The sequence below is a fragment of the Triturus cristatus genome, chromosome 7 (genome assembly GCF_964204655.1).
Source record: "Triturus cristatus chromosome 7, aTriCri1.1, whole genome shotgun sequence".
Classification (NCBI taxonomy): Eukaryota; Metazoa; Chordata; class Amphibia; order Caudata; family Salamandridae; genus Triturus; species Triturus cristatus.
Genome location: NC_140590.1, coordinates 1,375,678,629 through 1,375,703,843, shown reverse-complemented (window position 1 = coordinate 1,375,703,843; position 25,215 = coordinate 1,375,678,629). Strand labels below are relative to the sequence as shown.

The 25,215-nt window shown below is 44.2% G+C and overlaps 1 protein-coding gene across 1 annotated transcript in view; it reads right to left on the bottom strand.

Annotated features, from left to right (window-relative positions):
- Positions 1 to 24,830, bottom strand: part of MAP1LC3A (microtubule associated protein 1 light chain 3 alpha) — a 134,836-nt gene extending 110,006 nt beyond the window's left edge. The window contains exon 1 of the mRNA XM_085619096.1: positions 24,574 to 24,830. Within this exon, the coding sequence (XP_085475222.1) occupies positions 24,574 to 24,613 (40 nt within the window). The 5' untranslated portion in view covers positions 24,614 to 24,830. The remainder of the gene's footprint in view (positions 1 to 24,573) is intronic.
- Between the last annotated feature and the right edge of the window lie 385 nt (positions 24,831 to 25,215).

The window sequence follows — 25,215 nt, the reverse complement described above, 5'->3', positions numbered from 1 at the left end:
GGAAGGGTACCTCCGAGACCTGCAGAGCATTTTTTACCTGGATTAACAATCTCAATCCTTATTTGAATTTTACCATCACCATCTCACCCACAGATATATCTTTTTTGGACCTCACAATCAAAATTGAGGGAGGCCACCTAGCTACCACCATGTACAGGAAGAGTACTGATCGCAATAGCCTTCTCTGCTTTAACAGCTACCACCCCAAATCACTGAAAGAAAACTTACCCTTCGGCCAATTTCTAAGGATAAGAAGGAACTGCAGCACTGTTAACGAATATAAGGCTGAATCAGAAATTCTTACCAGTAACCTGATAGCAAGAGATTACCCACCAAGAAGCATCGCACTTGCTAGAAAGCGAGCGCGTAACAATAACAGAGAAGCTCTTCTGGAACCTAGAGACAAAGAGATGGTCCCACAGGAGATACTCACTTGCGTCATAACCTTTACACCTATTTCAAATAGACTTACCAAGGTGTTAAGAAAACATTGGAGTATATTGAATACTGGGTCCTTACTTTTGGAGCCACCACGCTTCGCGTTCAAGCGGTCAAGGAATTTAAAAGATATACTTATTAACACCAGACCCAAGCAAAAAGTCACTAACAGATAGGGGACCCTGTGGCAACTTCCAGCTGTTGTTGGTCATTACCCTTGTGGCAATTGTGCAGCTTGTGCCTTTACCTCTGCACACAAAACCATTACATTGAATGAGACATTCACTTGGGAAATGAGAACCCATACAAACTGCAACACAGCTAATTGTATTTATCTACTGACTTGCCCCTGTGACCTTTATTATGTGGGCATGACCACCCGCCCCATTAAAGTGCGCATTTCAGAACACGGTAGTAATTTCCGATGCAGAAGAAACAATACTAAAATGTGTGTCCACTTTTTGGAGAAAGCGCACTCCCCAGACTCCCTCAAATGGGTGGTTCTGGAAGCATCGCTGGATTCTTCTAAAACCAATCTGTTCATTAAAGAACAGAGATGGATACACCGTTTATCCTCACACGACAAAGGGCTCAATGATGATATTCCTTGGAGCTCCATTCTAATCTAGACCGTTGGCACCCTGCACGACTTTGGTACTTTCTGTATCCTAGTCATATACAACACCTTACCATGACTGGTGCAATGCCTTAAACCCCGACACAGGCTAGTACTCACCACTATATGCAGTAAACTGCCGACTTAACCACTACAAATTCAGTACACACACGTTGTCCTTGAACGGGCCCCGGAGGGACGTTTCCCCTTACTTACATGTTTTTTACTTCAATCTCCATCAATTGTTGTAAATCAGATACCTAATCCCGATTCTATACGGTGTTTCATTACGATTTTTACAATAGCCCAATCAAAATTGCCAGGTGATTGTTGGACTATTTTTGTACTATATTAAGTTACACTATTACCACATCAATACAAAATGCAGGACAACATTTATAAACCACACGCCCTTTTACATATATTAAGAGATGTTCGTGTTCCTATTACACTCTTTTCGCATTCTTTTTACCGTTATAAGATGGCCACCGCGTTTTCACGCAGCTACGAGAAGAGGAACTCCCCCTCTCCCAAGCTACACCCAGGGACACGTGGTACACTCTAATGATTAAAAACGAAAGAGGGACCGACTACATCACCTCCCGGACTCGGTGGACAGGGCAGGTCGACTGATGTGCATAACGAATGTTAACTGTGAGTAAAACCGACAGGCGTTACCACTTTGTTTGTGTAACTACTTGTGATACCTTTCCGATTCTGCCCGCACTCGGCACTGCAATATTGGCTGTCTGTTTTTCACTTTGTAATTCCCTAACTTGATAAGCCAGATACTTTTCCGTTTCCGCCCACACTCGGCACTGCAAATTGGCTGTGTGTTTTTTACTTTGTAGTTCCCAAATTAGATTAGCCATGCAATGTAACTGACGGGGTTGTTGATTACCGAACATTCACCTTTTTACTCCTTAGAACGACGGAGTCCCGGACACAAGGAACTCAATATTCGGTGACTCGCCTAAAGTGATTTTTTACATAGAGTTCTGAAGAGGGTTAAGCAGGTCACTAAATACGCTTATTTGTTACAATACAAATTATGTCCGACTTTCCCCTAATACCTTCCAAACAATAAAAACTGACAACACGGGACTCGCCAGAATACAGGAGTTTCCCCTTTACTTTGAATAATTCACTGTTCAAGACTAGCTAGGTCTTTACAAAATGTTATTTGAATACAGCTATTTGCATAACTGTTTCTCTGTTTAGTCCTAACATTGTAGGAGCAATTTGTTATGCGTACTCCACCGGGTACTGTTGATGCCTGGGGATTATACTGAATAGGGTGAGTACCCAAACTATTTCTGCTGCTACACCATGGTATCCTACAGGGGCATAGAATCACATTAGCTCACTGTGGAGATCCACCACCAAGTGTGTTTATTTTAACGTCTTGTTTTCTAGATGTGATTATGTTCACTACACGTGTGCTAAATATTAGAAGCCAGAGTCACTTTGAGACTGCATCTAGGATGCTTATGCATTGTCTTTTATTCTGAAAGAAGTCCATACATTCTTTTGTCTCCCCGAATAGGTAGATCCAGACATTTTTAAGCACCACTACTGTGAGTAATACCACACAGCTCATGTGTAGATAGTTATAATATATTTTTTCCTTTCTGGTCCTGAAGAATTGCATGGATATTTGTCCAACAGCGAGAAACATGTTGACCTACACTTTACAGACCAAGGATACACTATATGAGACATTATACTCAATCTAGTACCTTGCTCTTCATTTTTAACTAGAGTAGGAGACCACCAGAATAAAATACTTATTTACCTCGGCACTCCCAGCTCTATTTTAACTCACCATATCTACACAACATTGGCCCCACACCCGCACTTCACCATACGGCATTGGATAAAAAGATCTCTGCCAAAGAGCCCCTAATTTTAGGGAGCCTGTCGGGTATTGCACCGCCGACCCGACGAGGAGCAGCCCAGATGATGAAGCAGGACACCTGCAAAGGTGTGTGAGGGCATTATTATCCAAATTATGGACTCCCATTAATATTCCCTCTTTTTGGGATCTATGGGACCACTGTCTTCCGTGACTCTATTACTTCTTCTTCATAAGGAACAGCATAAACTTTATTTTGATTACAACATTCGTGTGGGCCTTCTTTCATGCTGGACCTCCTGCTCCCTAGTAAGCAGCAAAAAGCCCCCTTTGTCCCCCCTCCCCTTTTGATCTCAGGAGACCCTTGTGCCACAGAGACAGAGGAAACAGAAAAACTCTTTTATATGGCAATTTTTCACTTTTCCAGAGGGGCAGAAGAAGGTGAATGCTCCAAAAGTCACCTGCACTCTTTGTGATCGTGTCTTATCAAGAGGAGATCCCAAAAAGAAATACTCTTTTAGTATCTTAACTATGATCAGGCACGTTAGAGATGTACATCCTGTGGCTTATGCTCGAGCTGCTAGAGAAAACCCTCCAGCAGCTCAGCCGAGCACATCCGCAGCAGCTCAGCCGAGCACATCATCGGCAGCTCAGCCGAGCACTTCATCTGCGGTGGCAGCTTCACCTGCTTCTGTTCCTCTGGATATACACCCTCTGTTTAAGAGGGTGCATATACGGTGCAATGCGTGCAATGCTCTTCTCTCTTATGGGGACACCAGCATTCCCCTAATAGAGAGCAAGATACAGCAGCACACGTGCGGCACCCTATCATTTTTGCCATTTTGTTGCTCCTCTGTCCCTCAATTAACACAACGGCTCTTTTTAGAGCCATCTAACATCTATACACTTAAATTTGATTTTTAATTCTATTTTTTTAAAGATTTTTTTTCCGCCGTGCGCGCACCTCGCGACGGTGCGCGCACCCCGCGATTTTTTTAAAAAAAAAAAATGTTTTTTTCACCCTTCATGGTCCTTCAGGGACCCCCTGACAAAAGCTAGGGGGTCAGGAACTCTGTACCCTGTCCCCTTTTCACGTTCTCCACCTTTCTTTTTCACTGTCACACACAAAATGGCGGACAACACTTCCTGATTTCGACCGATTCGAATGTTGACTGACATGTAACCACCAATCAGAATTACGCTCGCGCACGGCACCGTGCGCGCGCACTATAGATATTTATGTACTTTTAACTGCAATTTTCTCAGGAACTACTGAACAGATTGACACCATATATGCGAAAGGCACATCCCTGACCTGAGGACTCTCTTTGTCAAATTTCAAGTAATTCTGTTCAGCCGTTCGGGCTGTACCTTCGACTAAAGGTCCTATGGGAAAATGCATGGGGAAAACGCGTTTTGGGACCCCCCTTTTTTCTCAGCCCCCGCTTGACGAATCACCCCGAGACTTCCAGGGTAGGAGCGGAGCGCCCCAATAGTTTTGAAAATTTCGCGAGGATCCGTCAACCGGCGCCAAAGTTATTTAAAATAGAATTTTCAGATTTCCTATGGAAACACGGTCCTAACTATAACTATCTACTGGCGGCCGCCAGTAGATAATATACATATATATACACACACACACACACACACACACACACACACACACAAATATTGCTTTCAATAAAGTGTAGCATTTGTTTTCCCTCTGTTCTCCATTTTACTTTACGAAAGACACATTATATACACATTGTATCTCACCAAAAATAAATTATATCATGTGCAAGCAAACAGAGGCAAGCAAACAGAGGCCTGGGGCAGTGAGAGGGTCTACCGTAAGGGGAGTCCAGTACTTAACTTCATGCCCAGTAGCAGCCAAGATATTTCAGCTCTGTCCTGCCCCTTCATGCACCCTGCATATCTGAGATCCCCCACCATCCACAGCTTAAGTGACACTTTTATTGCCCCCCATGCTTTTCCAGTTTAAACCCAGCCATATGCAAATCAGTCTTGACTCAGCCCAAACTGCCAGGCCAGGTCCTCCCTAAATCGGAAACAAGCATCCTGGGACCAATTTCGGGGCATCACCCCATATTAGCCAGGCTAGCTTGACTCCAGTGGCATGGAGAGCACGGGACCCACATCTGTGCACTTATATTTGCAACACATTTTGATTGTAGCACTGCCTCCAGATCAGGGAGCTATACGGAAACCTGGACGCTCCCAACGCACATTCAGGGACCGCATATGCATTTGTGTGAGTATTGATATGTATCTGAATACATAAAATATATTGCCTCAGAGATCTCGCTTGATCAAGTGCCATATAGCCCTTTGGGATTAAAGGCTAAGCACTTTGGCTGCACCTGTTGTGCTGGTTTACTGCTGCTAGTACTGAGCTCTAAAGGGCTGGCGGAGTCTGTGTGGAAGTGCAAAAGAAGTAGGTGCAAGGCAGGGGGTGTGCTTCACTATCCCAAGCAAGTTTCACAAGAAACAAAAGTGCTATGCTGGCCAGCATTGACTGCTTCATAGCACTTTTTAGGTCTCGCCTAGCTATTGCGTAGCAATCGCTATGCGAGACTCTAGTAAGGGGCTCCCAAAAGTGGATTGCATGGCGAGCACGCGCACAATCACGTGCATCGTGCCGCCATGCAATCCACTTTTGGGGAAGCGCTTCAGCCCACTGGCGCGTGCACTGGCGACGGGCGTGCGGTTACGCGCACAATGACGAGCGGAGGCGCCATATGGCTTTCCTCTGTCGTCATGGTGCGCGCACATCGCACACCACTCGTCAGCCAGCCTGCTTTCACTTTTGCGCCTCAGTCTTGTTTATTATACCTAATGTTGTTAAATGTATACGTAGATGTAAATAAGAAAGTGAGTAAACAGCGGTGTTTTGAAGACAAAATGAGTAAGAAACTCAAAGAATTTGTACACAAAAAATGACATTCAGTTTGGCTAACTCTGTACATGCAGCTTAATCTCTATATCAGGGTGTGAGTAGGGAAAAAACGACGCAGACAGATCGCTAGAAAGTTTATGATTTCTAATTTATATTAATTGTAATGTCCCACTAGTGTAATTTTTTTAATCTTTTTGGTGCTTGGTTGGTTTCTGTCGAAGTCTAAAGTAACAAAGAATGGAATTTACTAAATTTGCCGATTTTATGCATTACCAAGTTTTATATAAATATTAGAAACATCAGTGGTTAAAAGTAGGTGGCCAAAAAACACCTGCTTTGTAAATGTCACAAGTACTCCAAGATGGCACTGGTGAACAAGAAGATACACGTAACGTGTTGCATTTTTATGCCATAGCTTAGTTTAGAAAGGCTTGAAAAATGTTTTTTTTCCCAGCCAGGAATGAATATGTTCACTGAAAGCAGGTATCTGTATACTGTAGCATTTTTGATTATCTGTATTCTGTGATAAAATAGGAAAATGTGTTAATTTGTTTAACCAGGGGTGCAGTTCTAGGGAAGATCGTTTTGTATTTAAATTTCTATTCGGTGTACACTCTCTGGAGGAGGGCAGGGGTGTGGTACCCCTTGTGTGAATTGCTGAATGACTTAATTGGTCCCCTAAAATTAAACAGTATTTTGCTCATTAAAGGGGCATACAGTGTAAAGAAAACAAGCATTTGCAATGCAATAGGTCTTGCATTTACGCTAGTTTGAGCTATTAACATTGTAAATTAAAATGCCTTTTTTTGTTTGTTTTCGTTTTTTAAAACGCAAGTAAAAGGCATTGTCATTTATAATGCCAATAGCTCAAACTCGCGTAAATGCGAGACCTATTGCATTGCAAATGCTTGTTTTTCTTTACTTTAAGCCATGTTGCACTGCACCGCAGGCTGCTGCGCAACATGGCTTGAAGAAAAATAATTAAAAAAAACACTGATGCAGCAAGCGCTGACCGTGTCAGTTATTTTCTTTTTATATTAAGCTTGCTAAATATGGGGGGGAGGGGGGCTAAAAGACAGCCAGCGAACGGCATGGGGTGGGTGAAGCAAAACAAAGGAGATGGGAGAGAAAGAGGAGGGAGGGCGGGAGGTGTGGAGTCTGTACAGTGCCAGTGATTGGCACAAAGTAAACGCAAGTAAAAGAAGGCAAGCAAAGCGGGCGCCGTTGCAGTAAAGCATCTTGTGCCTGCAGTAGGAGAAAATCATTCAAGAAAATAGTGCTCACATACTATAAATAAAACATATGTGTAACAACACAAGTAAAATGGCCAGTCCTCATGGGAGGTTACAAATGTAGAAAAGGTGGTACTATGGAGGGACTAACAGCCTATTAACGAATCCAACATTTTCAAAGGACAATGGCACATGTCAATAAAAAACATGGGCGGAGAGTGGGCAGAGCTTCAAGTCCATACCTGAATACAGCATGTCTCGGAGAGACAGTGCAAGCGCTGCCTAGGCGAGACCTAAAAAAGGACAATGCTTTGACCTTAAAGCACCTCTCAACAAACATACATTTTATAGAAGAATATTCAAACATACAAACATGTTTTGAATCTTATGTGAGCAAATATTAGTGTTTGTGCTATTTACTGTAATTACAAACTGCATAACTTTACCACGGAAATAAGGTAGGAGATGTGTTTCAATGAAGGGCTTCATTGAAGAAAATGATCACCGATTGAATGGTTTTTTACCTGGGTCACTACTGACAGACACATCAAAAAGGACTGTACCTAAACTCCAGGAGAAACATTTGGGCCATGTATGATATGGCGACAGCCACATTTAAATTGCTCTAGATGGAGCAGGGTCTGGGCTTTGGTATGCAGGCTTATAATTTATCTAGACATGGCTATGCAGTCATTGGTTGCTCAGAGATTCTCACTCAACCCCCAAGCAAGCAATCAGTTCACTCTCAGATCATTCTTACACCAGATTTAATTGCCCCGGGCCAAAGTGCACCATCCTCCACTTTCTTGCTAAATGCAATTCGCTTATTAAAAATCCATATTTTATATTTTCAGAATCCACGTAATATGCCTGAACTATAACTCTTGTGAAGATACATCGACAGTAGGCAAACCTCAAAGTTAAAATAATTTAAAAAAATTGTATCAGATGGGTTTGAGGACAGTAAAATTATTGTGCCATACTAAATACTCCAAAATAATCCCATTCGGAAATGGCAATTAAAACCATGAACAAGCAAGCAACCAAGGTACAATCAATAAATTGAGACTTCAATGACAACTAATATCAGACCTCCACTTTCAGTTGCATTGCGGTTTAAGGCTATAGCACAATAAACTTGTATTCAGTACGAAAAACTGAGATTCCGTGCACTGTGAGATATATGTTATTCTTCGCCATTTTCACACCAGTTCTGCAGCAACAATTTTTTACTTGGTATCTAAGTGGGAAACAAGCACCAACTATGTACACATGCAAATATCTGTTGAGAGCTCAGGCCTGGGGTGAGCCGTTGCTAAAGGCTGCCTAACAGGTTTGGGGTGTGCAAATCCTCGACAAGGATGTTATAACTGTTGAAAATAGACACCGACTAGAGAAACGCAGCCGGGTTACCAGGGAAATTGACTTCATTTAAGGATATGGAAAAAAACGTTTAAGTATTAGGAATTTTCCTACGGAAACAAACAGTTTGTAATTGCTATGCAAAAAGGGATGCGCATACAGTACGAGATGGATAGCAACTCTGCCAAAAGGGACTATGGCATGTGAGCAATTCCCCCAAATTGAGAGTTACTGCCCTTTATGTTAAGATTGTTCCAACTTTTGCTCAATGGCGACTGGCCTAGGGGCACACTAGAATGCAGGAAGTAAGCTGCCTTATTTGACCTCATTTCATTTTTCATAGACTTTTATAAGGGTTTGACCAGTAACTAGTCTGAACCTCACTCATCTCACAACCAAAATAACTACACCCTGGAGATTATCTTCTCCCTTGATACCCCTGCCTGCCTCCCAGTTGAATGGGAATTCTGGACCAACTAGATCATCTTCTTAATGTCTATAATCACCATCGTCATTGACTGAAGCAAAAACAAAACAATCATGCAGCAATCCTATGCAGCTTTTTTCAATTTGAGCAATACACACAACTAGATTACCCACAGGCATGTAGCCTTCATTTACAATAGCAGCCTCTGATTCAAATTCAATACTCTAGCATCACAAAAGAAAAGAAATGGACCAGTGTCCAAACAATGGCTCCTACACATCTGCAATTTACGAAATAGCCATGGATAAACAATTTAACATGGGAGGGTGAAGTTTCAAAGTCACCCCTTATTAATAAAAATGCCTAATGCAAGCTACAGGCAAGAGGAAAACCACCCAGAAGCAAAAAAGATACCACTACCACTGAAAATCATGTTAGCCACAGTGGCGTAGCAAGGGGAGGCAGGTGTGTGGGGGGGGTGAGCCCCCGGTGGCACGAGGTTTGGGGGCGGCAGCCTGCTCCCGCTCTTACCTGCTGTCTCGGGGCGGCAAATGCAAAAAATCTCACCTGCACCCCACTCTTTGATACGGGCGCAGCGGGGCGGCAAACACGAGCCATAGTTGTTGCTACGCCACTGGTTAGCCACCAACCACACAGATTAATTAATTAAGCAAGTATTGCATACAACCACACAACACCTCCCTAAAACCTATTGCTAAAGTATGCACGTTTATTCTCAGACCAAAATGTGACCATTTTGATTTGCATTCAAGTCTGCCAACTGAAAAGACAGCAGATAACAAACATCCCATCACCTCCCAAAGATGAAAACAAAACTGACAAGTTCAAAACACTGATCACAGACAATGTACCCACCGCTGACCAGCCGAAGCAGTCTCTCACCACTGTGAGGCTCCCTTATTAAAAACCATGTGAATGTATTAGTCATCCTCTTTATTAAGGAGTGCACCGTGGTGACCCCTTTGAATTTAGTAGTAGCTACCGAATCACACCAAATACAGCCTAACAAAAGAAGCAACACTTCAAGACACACAAGAGTACCAATGACTTATGGTTGTTCTTGGTTATAGCAGAGGAACAGAAACGAATTAAAAATTATCAGGGACAGCTTTCAGCCAGCAAGAGAAGCAGGAGGCATGGCTCTTTGACCCTAATGGACACCAACATCTACCGTCCTCTTGGAAAGTCCAACTTCAGCTCTAAGCACTGTAGGAAGGCAACAATTAAAATAATTCCTTTCCTATCTGACAGGCTGAAAACATTGAAAAGAGGAGGGTTTTCATCCAGTTCCAACATAATAAGATGTTGAGTGCCGAAGAGTTTACACTCTCTTGTCGACTGCTATTCAAACAATTACAGATACTGGCATGCTCCATCAATCACTGCCTTCATCTACAACTTTCAACTGTAGCCGATGATGCTCAGTTGTATATTCAACTTACAGAGCAAGAAGAAATGTACAGCCAGGTCACTGCATGCTTCCAGATTACTGAGAGCTGAATAAAGGGCAACCATCAGCCCTTTTGTAGGAAACAAAGAGTTCCGTCGAGTGTGCAAAGCTAGTTGGTCGATGACCCTCAAAAAGTTGAGGGTCGTCGAGCCAGTGCCAAACCCAGTGGCAGGCCTTGTAATAAATCACAATGCCTTTAGGCACATATTCCAAAACGCTCAATCATGGATCATTAACAGATTTTATAACGGGCCATGACTGAGACATTTTTAATTAAGGCTGAACGCAGCAGTGCCTGTCAGTGGGTGAAAAGGGTACAAATAAAATAAAAAACAAACTTACCATTATTACCTTGATTGCAGTCAGCACAAATCCTCCTTGAGCCTCAGCCAGCTCCCCTCTCCAAATCCCGACACTGCTTTCATGCTGCAGATGAGCAGCCTGAGAGGAGCGCCAGGATTGGCAGGAGCGGGCTGCCTCGACGGTCCAGCAGGTATAGGGGACCTGTGCCTGCTCTCCACCCAGCTGTCTAAGACAGCTAGGGGGGGAGGTTTACACTGTGCATGTCAGGTGCTGTTGCAAGAGGCATGCGCAGTGGAAACTGGAGTGAGCACCACTCCCCTTGGTACCAGTCAGCAGCAGCCCCACCCCCGAACACTGCTCAGGCTGGGAGCTGTGAAAAAAGAAATGGTAATTCATCTTATTGCCATTTAATTTTTCACTTTTTCTGCACTGGCAGCAGGGAGGGGAGACGCCCCTCTGCCCTAACTGGAGGGCAGGGGGGCGAGGTGCAGCTGGCCTTCTGCCGGTATTGATCACCAGACACACTAAAATCCACAAAACCACCCTTCATCCCACAAAACCAAATACAGACATTAGCTATCGACTTTCATTGACCTCGGAGCAGACCCTGTTTCACTGTGTCAATAAAGCAACCAACTCTGCCATGACCAAACATCAGGATAAAAACGTTCTTCCATACTTACTACTAACATATAGAATGCTAGTTGTGCTGACCATTATAATAATTCACTGGACTTGTTCAATAGTTTCTGTGCTTCACCAGTAGGCTAATACCCCAAAAACCAAATGCTTGGCTATTCAAAACATGCAGCCAGAACTGCAATTTGCGTAGGTCACACAGACAACTTCCAGTCAACCTTAAAAGGCCTACACTGGCTATCGACCAAGTCGGAATACGTATTCAAAAAACTATTTCACAAAAATAACAAGAGAACATCATCAGCCTACCTGTGAATTAGCGACAGCTTACCAACCCAAGACGCCCACTGAGTAACCAACAACATACTCTGCAATCCTCCGAAATTCCAAAGATACAACATGGAGCAGCACCACGGAAGGCAAATTGAAGAACTCTGGAACTCCCAATACAAAAGATTCCGCCCCACCTCCTCTCATGCAGTGAAAAACAATAACCTGAATTTGCCAAAGCTATCTAAATGGCCATCAATTGTTCTGCAATCTTGGGAGGCTCTAATATTAGACCTCATTCTCCCATCCTTTATTTGTTGGATGATGACGGCCCAAGGGTCTCTGGGAAGGACGCTATGGCACACCAATTCGCTCACTTTTATACAGACATATATGCTCTGCAAGACCATCTGCCTGACACACCAGGCCCCGAACAATTGTAAAAAAAGTTACTAGACCTGCAGGTCTAGTGACTTAAATAATCTACGGGACTTATTTGTAATGCTCTTGAGCCATAAACTGGTTTCAAATGATGAGATCGTGGGCAAATAATTGAATTCATTGAACCGCCATTTTCTTCATTATCACATATGAGAGCACCTTCAAATGTGCAAGCTCAGCATGTCTGCTGTACAAAATTCTTTTTTGTTTGATTTAATAGACTGAACTTTCTTTCCATATGCAATACTAATCCAGTCACATATAGGATACACATGACCCCTGACTTGCCTCTTAGTTTAACAGCATTTTCATCAGGACTGGGGCAGGAATGTTTCTGAAATCATGGTTAAAAACGATCACTTTTAATGAATACATAACTAAAGAATAAAGTGGTAGCACACTGTCATTTGTAATCAGCAGATTTTACATTGAATTGGCCACAAACCTTCCCACTGATATGCAGCTTTACTGATAAAACTGTATAGTGCACAAAATAATAATGTTTGGAAATAGAGTTTCCGCAAATATGTGTCATTTGCACATCACCAAGTAATGTGTTCTGGTTTGTTTACCCCTATTTAACTCTGTTTGCATCACACTTCTTAATTACAAAAAAATGTGCTTTTGTAGTTACTGATATATTTTGAAATATTTGTAATAGTAATTTACAGGCTATTTATTTAAATGTTAAGTGTTAGAGAAAAATAATGGACATCTTCAGACAGCTCCTTGACATAAACCTCTAACTCTAGTAAGAGAGAGAAAAATAAACCTCATTTTCCAGGCAGCAATTAGTTAGAAGACAAACTGACATTTGACCTCTTTCCTTGAAAAGACTGTAAATGTGTCAAGATAAAAACAAGTTTTAATGGCATCTTTACTGCTCATTCACTTTCTGCATGAACAGAACACCTGTTCCTTTCCAGCCTGCGTTTACTGGCCAAATGGGACTAGTAGGTGCAAGAAATCCGTGCAACACTTGACCAACACCTGACTCTTGAAGAACTACTGCCCTGGTGGGACTGCAGTCTAGTAAAATGCCAGGCCCCAACATATTGACTGTGTTCTTGTTTGCGAGCCAGCTTGGGGAAACCCCAGGTGGCAGCACTCAAGAAAGCAGCTGCCAGGGGACTACTTCCTCCTGACTTCTGCAGGGCAGAGATTGTAGTGATCCACAAGCTGGGGAAGACTCCAGATCGGTGCTCCTCTTATCGCCCGATCTCCGATAGCCCAGTGGCAATAATGCTACCGGATATCGACAAGGCGTTCGACTCAGTAGATTGGCAATACTTATTTGCACTCCTCCATCGGCTACGTTCTGGACACAAGTTTCAGAAATACGTCAAAGTCCTTTATAAGGGTCTTATCGCCCACATTTGAGTGGGTACTGCCCTCTCCGGGTCTATCACTGTTAGACAGGGCAGGCACCAGGGGTGTCCATTGTCCCCACTACTCTTTGTGCTTGCCATAGAACCACTGACTGAGTGGCTTTGTATAGGTGCACAGGTCCGGGAATTGAATGGGAGAAGGTCTGGTGGATAGGGTCGAGCTCTACTCTGAGGAAGCTCTAATCTTCGTGACTGTACTCCAAATCCTTGTAATCTTCGGTGAGACTTCGGGTATCTCTGTCAATAGGAACCAGTCTACCATCTTCCCACTACCCCCCTTGTTCAGGACTAGGGTGGGCCTCCGGCTTTCAGGTAGTCACGCACAGATTAAAGTATCTAGGAGTTCACATCACACCTGACCCTTCTGGGGCTCAGGAGATGAATATACGGGAGCATCTTGATGCACTGACGACAGACATTAAGACCTTGTTGGCCCTCCCTTTGTTCCTTAAGGGCCACTTAGTGATATTCAAGATGGCTTCCGTCCCTCTGTTCCTCTACGAACTCCAAAACTACCAATTCCCCTTGCTGCACACCGGATGATTTAGTCCATGTTTAAAAGTTTCCTATGGAACTCTGGCATCCCTTGCATAGCCCTAGCTAAATGTTTCAAATCCACATACGAAGGGGGATTTTCAAGGCTGACACGAGTCTTATTATCGGGCGTCCCACCTAATAATAGTCAATGAATGGTGGTATGACACCCAAGGCAACCCAGCTTTTGCATCCGCAAAGGTGGGCACTCCAGAAAACCCCAATCCAACACTTATTGTATGGGGGACGAGTCCAGTCTCTGCTCCCCCCAGCAACGTGAATGGTACTGCAGAGCTGAGGAGGGACATTAGCAAAGATGGGATGGAAACAGACACTCACGGTGCAGTCCCCAATTTGGGTGTGTTCTTCACTCTCTCAGGTCGTGGCACTGTAGGGCTACTCTAAGAGGGATACCATAGGTACTTTTCAACTCTGCGGGATGTCAGGGATGGCTAAAATCATATGCTACCCCCCAGAGCGAATTTTATTAGCATCGCAATCAATTTTACCGCTTTCTTTAACTGCGCCATGCTTGAGGCCCTCCCTGAATGTAGTCCCTTTGAGGCCAACCTACTCCTCAGGGATTTAGACACACATAAAATCACTCAGGTTTATCAGTCCCTGATTCACCATATGCTCAACTTATTTGCCATACTACGCATGGCCTGGGAGAGAGACATTGGGACTTTGGCAGATGAGGACTGAACAGCAGCACAGTGTACCTGTAAGGCACATCCATTGCCTCCCAGCTGCGACACATACAGTTGAAGTACCTCCATCGCACATACTTTACACACAACAAACTCTGGGTCATGGGCAGGGTTGACTCCCCTCTTGTCCTCGCTGTGCAGAGTTGGGGGGTACCTTCCTGCACACTGAATGGGGCTGTGAGATGATAAAATCACACTGGACTCAAATTCTGCACTGTTTGGACCAGGTGTTGGGACGCTCCCTCCCGAGAGATCCTAGGTTGATCCTTCTTCATATTTTAATGGATTTTTAAGATGATCGATATATGACCACCTTCCTCTGGCTCAACCTCATGGTGGTGAAAATTGATATAGCACAACACTGGAAGGACAACGCACCGCCCCGGATCACAGAATGGAAACTGGGCCTGGACAGGGAAAAACCAGTATATGAAGACTGGGGATGCCCCAAAAAAGTATGTAAAATTTGGCAGCGACAAGCAGTCTAAAGAGGCGTTCCCCTTGCCAGGCACAAGGATTGTAATTTTGGCTTGGATGCAGAGTTTCAAGCTTATGGTGATCCAAAATACTATTAAAAAACGTAATGAAATATGCTCTAAAAAAATTATTATTCTTTTTTTAAACATTCTGCAATCTTAAATCAACTAATGGCTTAGGCATACTCCGACCCTTTAGACCGCATCGTTTAAATGGTCCTGAATTCATGGAGCGGGGAACCAAGTAAACAATTTACACAACTATCTTTCAGCTTTGGTTGGTATTACCCAATCACAACAAATGAATACAAAATAAACTTATTTGACTAAACAAATTCTAAATGTAAAAAGGACACACTGCCAAAACGAATTTGCAACGGTTGCCCTACTTCACCATGACTGAATTATTAATAGAGGACACTTTCGTAATTGTATATTCATGTGCAAACTACAGAATGATGTTTAAGATGCACTGTTAACTTAAAATGGAAATTTAAAAAACTGTTTTATTTTTTAGTCCACAATGAAGAAATAGGTGTTAACTACGCTAGCGTGAAAGCAATTTAATGAAAAAAAAGGGATGGATGGTTGAAAATCAGAAATTCTTTCACAATCGTGACCTGCTGTGTTCAGTAAATGCGCTGCAATGGGCATTTTGTTTTTCTTGTTGTTTATAATTTAGCTTGCTTTCTTCCATATCAATTTGCCTGCCCTGACCACATGCTGTTGCAGAGAGAAGTGATGATCAAAATGTTTTCTTGGCTGCGGTAACATCAGCTCTGGGACCTAGCTCAATATCATTTCAGCCACTCCCTTCCAGCATACTTTGAATAACATGCAGCTGTCAGACCCAAGCAGGAACACACAGCACTCTACAACTTCTATCCTCCCAAACAGTAATCAGATAGTGAAACTCACAACACAGTCCCCCCTGCTATCACTACAACTCCAGCCTGAAGCCTGCTTTTTCCTCAGAAAGAGGAGCTATTCTAGCTCCAAGTAATGTATCCAGCTCTCTTCCCCCATAAATACCCAAAATCAGCTCCCTAACAAGCAGAGTGCAGATGCTCTGTCAACCCTTAGACCCAGTGTTTTCTCCTCCAAAACTATTAGTGCAACCTGACACCCACTCCTTCAACAATGCAGATGAACTGCCACAACCACAGCTCTGGACCCGGCCTCTCCTCCACCAGCCACACATAGGTTCTCCAAACCCAGCCCGTCCTCAGCTTCAGTCTTCACCAGGGCCAAGCCTCCCTTCCACCAGCACAAAAGAAGGAACTCTAAACCAGCTCCGTACCCAGCTCCAGTCCAACTGAGGGCCCAGCTTCCCTGCCACCAGCGCTGCAGACTATCACAAAATCTCCTACAACCCCAGCACTCACCCGGGTGACCAACCTCTCACAAGGCCCAGAGGTATCAGCAAACTCACTCGATCCCGAGCTCCAGTCCGCACACAAAGACCCAGCTTCCCTTCCACCAACTACATCCCTCACCCAAGGCCCGCATCCCTTCCACCAGCTCCAGTCCTTGGCCAGGGCCCTGCCTCCTTCCCACCAACTTCTTGCTCTCCAGGGCCCTGCCTCCCTTCCAAATGCTGCTGTCGTCACTCAGGGGCCTGAGTCCCTTCCACTAGCTCCATTCCTTGCCAAGAGCCATGCTTTCCTTCCATCAGCCCCCCCCCTCCCCAGTGCCAAAGGATCGAATGTCCAAGAAGTGCAGCGCTGTTGGTTTTGAGAATTAGAGCTTGGATATCTTCCTTCATCTAGATTCAGTACCGCCCATAACAGATTTTGTGTCCACGTTTTGGTCCCCTTATTAGCAATTCACGAAGACCAACCTCAGGCGGTCCAACAATTCAGGGGTAATCAAAAAATTGGAACAAAGCATAAATCACTAAGTATTACAGTACCATCTGCTGTTATCATCACCAGAGGGTTGAAATGATTCACTGTTGATCAGTCGGTGACTTATTAAGCGAACTGTCAGCCACAGCATGTCCACTCTGGACTCACTCAAAGCAATGCAAAGTACTCCAACAAACATTTAGACAATTCAATTTAATTGTACAATCTTTCAGTATATAGCACATTTTCCAGGCTAACAAAATATAAGAGGTTTGAAGTGGAGCTAGTTGTGAACAGAGAAAACACCATCACAGACAGCCCTTAAGGTTAGTGTAGGTCTCTCGCATCCCAAATAACAAAGGGCCTACCAGAAAGGACTGATTCCCCACTTTGTCTCCCTGAGCTCTCCTAAATGAGGTGCTGATGAGATTGCCTTTCTTTGGCCACTTGGTCCATTGACTCCCTGCCTCACTTATCAACTACTAGTTTTCCAAACCTCGTCCCCTTTGATATGACTAACTCCTTAACACTATTTAGATTTTGGTGTATTGATTACCAGGAGTTTAGGACTTCACTAAAAACATTTCCGAGTGCTAGACTGGGCCTTACCCTATACATTCTCAGAAAGAGGACAATAAATTAAAGGGAGAGGAGTCTCAAACATAGCTTTTTTAGATGTTTGCATCTCACCACGTAAATGAAGTTGGTTTGTGTTGGCAATTTTAGGCAGGTGATCAGCTGGCATTGGGGTCATCAAGTTAGGACTGTAAGATGATGAAGTCCCAGGGCAGGCATCTCACAATAGTCGAATGTCTCAAATTCCCCTAAGTGTTAGGCTGAGGCCAGTGGAATATCAAAGCAGATGAGATATTATAAACATTTCAGGCCAGGAATGTGGCAGATGGCGTGTTTGCCATTATTTGGACCCTATCCATAGTTTAGCGGAAAGTCTCAAATACTGTATTTCAATAGCAGATTATGTGGAGAGTGGCTGCTTCAGAAGAATCATACTCAGGATTACGATTAACAGCTGAATGATTTCACAAAGGATGAGAATGACGAAGAGGTCAGTCTCTGGAGTGATATTGACCTGTGGAATCAGCAGAAGATCCAAGATGACTCCTACATTGCCAAACTTGTTGAGACTAATAAGGGGTAGGGCCAGCAATTGCAGCCAAGATTGCAGCCGGGTAACAAAATTGATTTATTACCGGCATGGGACCCTTGACGCAAGTGTGACTACAGGGACGTATGTCTTGCACTTTACTAGGGAGCAGCACCTGTAACAATTTCAGGGCATGAATGCGCGTTTCCTACAATGCAGCCAGTAGGCCTACATGTTTTATGTTTTGTAAGGTCTAATTACAGTGAGTCTGACTGACATCAAGAGGACACTGAGTGGTTCAACAAACTCCATATGTGGTAAGACTTGTACTGATGAAAGCCCAGGATCCTTAGCCACTGTTCGTGCTAGGGCTGAAAATAGAGTAAAGTGCTGGGAAAATAAGGTACCTTTAAGCACCTACGTAAAACACTTTGGAACCATACATGGGACACCGATAATAAAGGAAAAACAGGTGTTTCTAAGGTATTTTTATACACCCAAACCCCATCAGGTAATTTCCTCAAGAACTTCCTGGAACATGGTTGAGCCATTCTGGTTTATAGTGGCCAGGATGAGACCCGATGATGAAGTATGCCTCTAACAAAGTGGGGGAGGGTCTTAAAAAGAAAGAAATAAGGATTTCTAATAAAGAACTTTTTATACTCATGCATGGTCTGTACACAAGTAGGGCTATAGGATACCTGTGTAAGTAGTACTGACCTAGGGAGAGTGTATCGTATACTCCCAGTATAAAGTTTTGCCTAATCTACCCCCTCAACACCGTTGTGTCACCGTAGAGGAATTTCGTGTGACCAAAGGCCCAACAATTGGCAGTTAAATTCAGGCAAGCTGGAGCGACCAGAAAGAAGTTAAAAAAAACCTCAGTCTTGGAAGTGTTTATGCAGAGGCTGCTGTCAAACTTCGAGTTTAAGGCACTGTGCTAGGCAGCACATCTAGTCAATAATCCACATGGTCATTACTCTCATTCGATTCTTAGAATCACCAGCGTTAGTACCAGATTTTTGAAAAGATGTTTTCCAAAGGTTTCTTGTAGACATTAAAGAGGGCACAGGACAACAATGACCAAATGGCCCAACCTAAATACTGGATAAAATAAGGGGTCAGTTTTATTCATTTGGGGCAGTCAGTCATTATCGTGAACTACTATACGGGTTGTTCTACTGCTCCGCAGGATATTGCAAGACATTATAGGCAAATTTTGCAGTTTAATTCTTTGGCTACCAATATACCGTCAAATGGATGGGTTTGTGGTCCTGGCAATGGGTAGGTGTGGTGAGCAGTTCTTCTCTGAAGCGCATCAGAACCATTTTCATTCTATGTGGAAGGTGAAGCCTGGCTTGACAGTCACTAATGAGGTTGCTCAGAACCAAGTGTGTTATTCGCTGGGTGTCCCCCGATGTCTCTTAGAGCCCTGGCTATACAGTGAAGGATGGTTATTGCTCCCTAATTGTCTAACAATTCAGGATCTGGGCCAGGCTTATTGAGCACTGCAGTTATTAAATCACATTTGAGACGGAGGGGAGGGGAACAATTGAGGAACGCAGTGATGTGGGGCACGAAGGAAGTTTAAAACAGCTTAATGATCTTTGTGTTGCATATTTCAGAGGTATTGATGTGGGTTTTAGTGCAAATATATCATATACATATTGGCCTCTTATACAAAGTGAACTCACAGTATGCTGCAGAGCAAGGGGCCACCCGACCGGAGGTTGTTCACTGGGAGATGTTAATGATGGCAATACATCACCAAGCTGTATATAGCTAAAAACATAACAGAGATCTTCAAATACTTGTTTGGTTAGAGTCCTCTTGGATGATGCTGATAGGGTACCTACAAATGTACTGAATTTCATGAACAGCTGCTCTGGATAACACTTTGGCTTCACATATGCATGTTAAGGAATAGGCTCTTGTGAATGTTGCCTACATACCTGTTAGACCTGTCAGCCTTAGAGTGGTCTTACCCCAAATTTCTTGCCTGTCAAACGATAACATTTTTAGAAAATGCTGGGAAATGCTGGAAAATTGCTGGTGTCCGCAACCTACGGGTCATTTTAATTTATTAGAAATTAAAGTTGCAATCAGGTTTTAAAGAATATATGAAAACGCTGACGCACTTTTATTGCTTATTTGCACAATGCTACACATTGTTTAAACCTTGGTTTTCAGGTAATTTTAGACAACAGGCCTCAAAATGTGTAGGGATAGTTTTTATTACATTTTAAAACCTTTTATAAACTTTTTAGATTGTATTTTTAAACATAGACCATGGTAAATTATTTATGAATTTCTGTGATTAATTGTTCTCTTGTTGTCCCATGTGTATATTCATGATTGCTGCTATGCACTTTTATGATTTCTTCTGTCATGAAATGGAATAAAGTAAATTTTGAATTTGAATGTTTATAGGGATACTTTATTGCCCATTTGCACAATAGTTCATAATGTTTACAGCTTTTACACCTAGACACTTTATAGTATATTTGCACAATGTTACATAATGTTTATATTTTATATTGCATATTAGGTGGGAATGTTGCCATAATATATTATTGTTTTATGATTCCAGTGTGACCGTGATAAAAGAGGTTTATATTTGGTGTCAATGTTCTGGTGTGGAATGTAACCATAGAAAAAAAAAATTCTACAGGTGTACATTGTTCGAAGTAACAGGAAATTGTGTCTTTTATTCAGGATTTTTATGTTTTAATTGCAATGATTTTTGTTACTCAAGCAATAAAGAATCAATTCAGAGTCATCATTTGCACTGGGCCCCTTTTTTTCTTTACTCAGAGCTGGCGATTTGCATAAGAGGCCTCCTCATAGTGCCAATGGGCTGGTGATGCTACCACAGCTATTAGGGCCCTCTTTTGCCTTCATTATCAACAATAGTAAACTCCACGAATTTGATTGGGAGTATTGGCTCCAGTTGACTGTTAGATTCGTAACCTGCACTAAGTGGGGCCTGCTAGGTCATGAATGGCGGGTCCCTAGGTTGCCCCGGGCTGCTGCAACACTACTCCTTGTCGTTTCAGCAGGGTCACAGCCCACCCACTTCAGGGGTCTCCAGTTATTTAACACCTGGAGCTTGTGGCGCGTGGGTGCTTTGTGCATTGGACTAAATGTAATATCAAGCACAGACAAACGTGAACAGATTATACACGCTCTACAATAGGATTATTTAAATAGCCCCTTGCTCCAGGGGTATAGGAAACACACTGATCATGATGTGGCTTGTGCTGGTCACAGTGGCCGGTCTGTCCACCCTCATCCTGATCCACTTCACAACAGGGAAACCCTGCCTCAGTCTGCCTTACTCCCTCTTGCAGCTACTCAAGTGTTCCAGCCTCCACCCGTACCCCCCACACACCAACCGGAATCTTACTGTTGAGTTCATATCCCTGAAAGCCAAATGAAGCCCACTTTATTTGAGAATGTGTGCCACAATTTTCTCCAGCATTTTTAAGTAACATGGAAATGCTCATATTCCGTCCCTGCAGACACTCATGGGCCATGGATATTACATAAAACTTTTACTCACTGTATGTGGGGTACCTCAAACTTCATCCGCTCACCATTTGAAACCCACATTAAAATGCCTGCTCTGGAAAGGTTATTTGCCCCTTTTCTGCAGGAACAGTGAAAGCCATGTACCCACTCCATGTTACACTCAGTCTGTGCCCATGCTTGCCGGTACATCAGACTGAAATAACCCACAAATGTTTGCTTGCCATTTCCATGTAGTTCAGGGGGAAACAAACTATTTGGACCCTAGTCCCCCGCTCCGAGGTCAGCAGCACTGTGCACAAAGCGCTCTACCATGGAGCTGCAGCCCCACGGCGTACTACCCATTCTTGAAACACTTGCGCCCCCACCACACACGAAACAGTAAGGCCGACGCCTTGAGCCTAGCTCCGAGCACGGTCCCCCCCCTGCCCGTGGTACTCCGACCACAGGGCCCCGTCGCCTGGAAATGCCCAGGGACAGGGCCGGGGTGAGAGGAAGGTCACCGGCAAACTCACCGAGCAGGAGTGCTGAAAGCTGGGCGCACGACGGACAACTTGCGACGGCGAGACGATCGGGCAGCGACCTGCTCGGTGGAGGCGAACGGCGATAACGCGTGTCCAGGCTGGAGCGGCGCGCAGGGAACAGGGGAGGAACTGGGCGAGAGGGCCTCCTAAGTAGAGGGGGCAAGCCTCGCCCCCCGCCCCCAACGGCCCGCCTCCAGCTCCACACTATTGGGGGGTCATAACCTTTGTGGGCGTAGCCTCGCGCGCGAGGCAGCAGGGGGGAAGGCTCCGACGGGCGGCCACTAGAGTGCTGCCCTGCTGATGTCCCACTGCTTGGGACGCGGGCAGCGGCAAACTATTTGGTTCCAAATTAAACATCTGAGATAGACTGAAGTCGTGGGATTTACCTCAGTCAATGTACAGATGTGTGATAGCAGTCACAAAGGCATATACTGTTGACAAATACAAATGAATACAACAAATGAACACAAAGAAGGACATTTATAGACTCTTGCATTTAAACTAACGCTAAAAAGAAAGCCTGATTTCGTAAAGAAGGAACAAGGGCTATACACATTTATTCAGAAGGACGGTGGCTCGTGGCTGAACTGGAGTCTGAAACGAGCACTACAAAAAGAAGCGGAAACCCAGAGAGAACAGGCTCTGTACTCAGTGCAACAACCGAGACGTAAGCACCTAGAGGCATTCTACTCCTATATTTCAAAGAGCAGACACAACAAAGACAGATAGATACTTGTTGAAGATCTCTGCCAAGTAAACAACTTTCAAATTCAGCGAAGAAAAAAATGCGCATCTTTCTAGGACAAAAGACGGCAAAAACAGCTGTCGTATGTTACATCCGGTTATGACGTTAGACACAAAAAGTAACGTCATCCGTGTACAACGTTCAACTCCTTTGTCTGATGGTTACAGCTCATGTACTTTCTCTGGCAAAAACGTTAATTTAAGATTCAGACAGAGAACAAGTGGGCGAGCGAATGAGGGGCCCAGACAAAGAGAGGAAGAAAACTCTAGACCGCAAAGAGTGCGAGACGGATACCAGTAAGAGAAGTAAGAGAGGGTGGTGTCAGAGGATGAAAAGGGGAGAACGGCACCGAAGCAGAGACAGACACAGAAGCACAAACACACATACATATATGCATTTATATATTTAAGAGAGGGAAGACGCACACACAGTGGAGTAGAAGGTATGGTAGGAGAAAGAAAGAAAGAGACAAAGAAGGGGGAGAAGGAGAGACATGCCCAGACTTAACCCAAGACGGATTATAACAAATACATATGTAGAGCGCGTTCAAAATGGGGCTCTTGGGAATAATGGATAACAGATGTTTGTAGTTACTCCATGATAATCCTGGAATTAGACAGCCTATAGGAGGCCCCCGAGCAAGCCAAGGAAAAACAGGGCCCGAGTCATCACTGAGCGAGGAGTCATATTTCACAACAGCGGAGAATAACACGGCAACGGTCAAACGGGATAGGCGAGGGACACAGTCAGCGGGGACCGTTGACAGACAATATGAAATGAGGGACCCCGACGGTGGGGTAGACCCAGGCTGAGTAGAGATACAGCGGAAGTAAGAGATGGTGCGGGGGAAGATTGTGGTAGGGTGATGTCCAGTGGTGGGCACGTAATGTCGACGTGACAGAATAGTAAACGACGGATAGAAGCAGCGAAGACACGATAAATAACCGACACAGTGGCTGTGACAGGTACTGTGGGGGTGACAAAGTGCCCTGGGGTAGCAGATATAAAGGGGTGACCGATGCAGTCACTGGCTGGTTCTACAGATACAGAGGTGTTGACAGACACAATCGGGAAAATAAAACGGTGTGGCAGACGGTAAATACTGATGCTATCCTATGGAACACGGAAAGGCGAATGTGAAAACTATGGCGGATGACATATACAACGAGGGGTGGACAGATACAGTTGCAGTGACAGATAAAAGAAACTGAAAGACAAAGGGGGTGCCAGGTACAGAAGTATAGTATGAAAAAGTGGGGTTTGGCGACAGATAAAGAAGTGGAGGTAAACAATGGTGGGAGGAGTTATGCGAGGATGATTGTTTAGACAGGTAGATTACGGGTACAGTGAGGGTGGCCGACAGAACAGATTGTGCCGATATTCACTGGCGAGGCAACAAAGTGAGATCAGAGTTGCATGGAGGGGGCAGACAAGGGGCGGAGACAAGTGCGATGGGGTGAGAGCAAGGTTACAGATTCAAGGGGATGAGGTATCGTGGCGGGTATTAAGCTAGGCAGGACAAGATACGGGATGGCAGGCACTGAAGGGGTGACGCTAACAGGTGTTTTATGGGTAAGGTGTGTTGACAGAGCAGGGTCTAACAAATCAAGGTGGGGTGAAGATCGGGTGCCATACAGTGGAGTAAACATAGGCGTTTAAGCAGAGAGAGCAGTATGCGGGCTGGGGACTGCTGACAGTGTGGAAGATCTCCTATCTAGGGAGGACAAGCAGTCCTGGACCCAAACCCCACCAGGGCCTCTCACCGAAGGTGCGCCTCTGTTTGAAGGGCCGATCGGACGGCATAGCTCCGGTTCTGGGCTCTCAGGCTAGACTCGATGCTCTGATGCTCACGCCAGCGGCTCCTGGTGCTCCTGCTTGCTATCTGTCTGTCAGTCGATTTTACCCTGCGAGCTATCAAAACTACTAGTGACGTCACACAAACATCCCAGAAAGGGGAGGAGAATCCCAGCAAGAAAGACGCAGGGAAAGCAACCAGCAAAACAGACGATAGGGGAGGAGCGAAAACATAACATCCCTTAAAGGGGAGTTCATGTCTACCACCTCTAAAAGGGGAGGAGAGCCAACGCTCCTTAAAGGGAAAGACAGTTACAACACGAGAGAAATTCATATGTTTTATAGTTGTAAAATATCCACACTATATGTTTAAATAGAAGACCTGCGACATAGTATGCGATCCCAAGTCCCCGTGAATGAAAGGAGTTCCGCGGAACCAAAAGTTAAAGTGAGAGGTGTACTATGACACCCATCAAAGGCGGAGCATGTAGCACGTCTATATACCCACAACACAAAGAGAGCGGAAGTACGCCCAATGGGCGTAACCATCGGTCTATTAAACAAGCATTTGCATTGCAATATGGCTCCCTTTGGTTGGAGTTGGAACAATT